This window comes from Penaeus monodon, chromosome 24, assembly GCF_015228065.2.
Source record: "Penaeus monodon isolate SGIC_2016 chromosome 24, NSTDA_Pmon_1, whole genome shotgun sequence".
Classification (NCBI taxonomy): Eukaryota; Metazoa; Arthropoda; class Malacostraca; order Decapoda; family Penaeidae; genus Penaeus; species Penaeus monodon.
The window spans coordinates 6,787,290-6,787,764 of NC_051409.1; the positions used below are offsets into that span (position 1 = coordinate 6,787,290).

Genomic DNA, 475 nt, shown 5'->3' on the forward strand with positions numbered 1-475 from the left:
GTGTACTTGTGTCTGTGAACTTAAAGGTATTTTTGACTCATCGGATTAGTCCCCTACAAAACATTAGTATATGTAAAAATAATATGTTATTTGTAGTAAAGAAAACGTTAGCACGGATACAGGCGTGTTAATTGCAAAGAATACATATATATATAAAATTGCCATAGTTTAAGGATACCATTTTTTTTGTGACCCATTCTTTTTGTAAATAATCTTGGTGCTTTGACGAATGTTTTTTTTTTCAAATTTCCTTTAAGACTGATGTTTGTGCCTTGGCGAATGCTTCTCAACATTTTCTCTGAGGACTAAGCTGATGATCTCTATGTTTCCAGTGACCATCAACATCCCTTCAGGAACGTCATGGGTTAAGCTGAATGTGGGTCAGTTCGGTTACTACAGAGTCAACTATGAGGCGTCTATGTGGCAGGACCTCATCGATCTCCTCTTGAACGACCATGAGGTGAGGGGTAAATGG

At 37.5% G+C, this 475-nt stretch overlaps 1 protein-coding gene across 1 annotated transcript in view; it reads left to right on the forward strand.

Annotated features, from left to right (window-relative positions):
• Positions 1-298: 298 nt before the first annotated feature.
• Positions 299-475, forward strand: part of LOC119588528 (glutamyl aminopeptidase-like) — an 8,705-nt gene continuing 8,528 nt past the window's right edge. Inside the window, exon 1 of the mRNA XM_037937166.1 lies at positions 299-460. Coding sequence (XP_037793094.1) covers positions 314-460 — 147 coding nt within the window. The 5' untranslated portion in view covers positions 299-313. The remainder of the gene's footprint in view (positions 461-475) is intronic.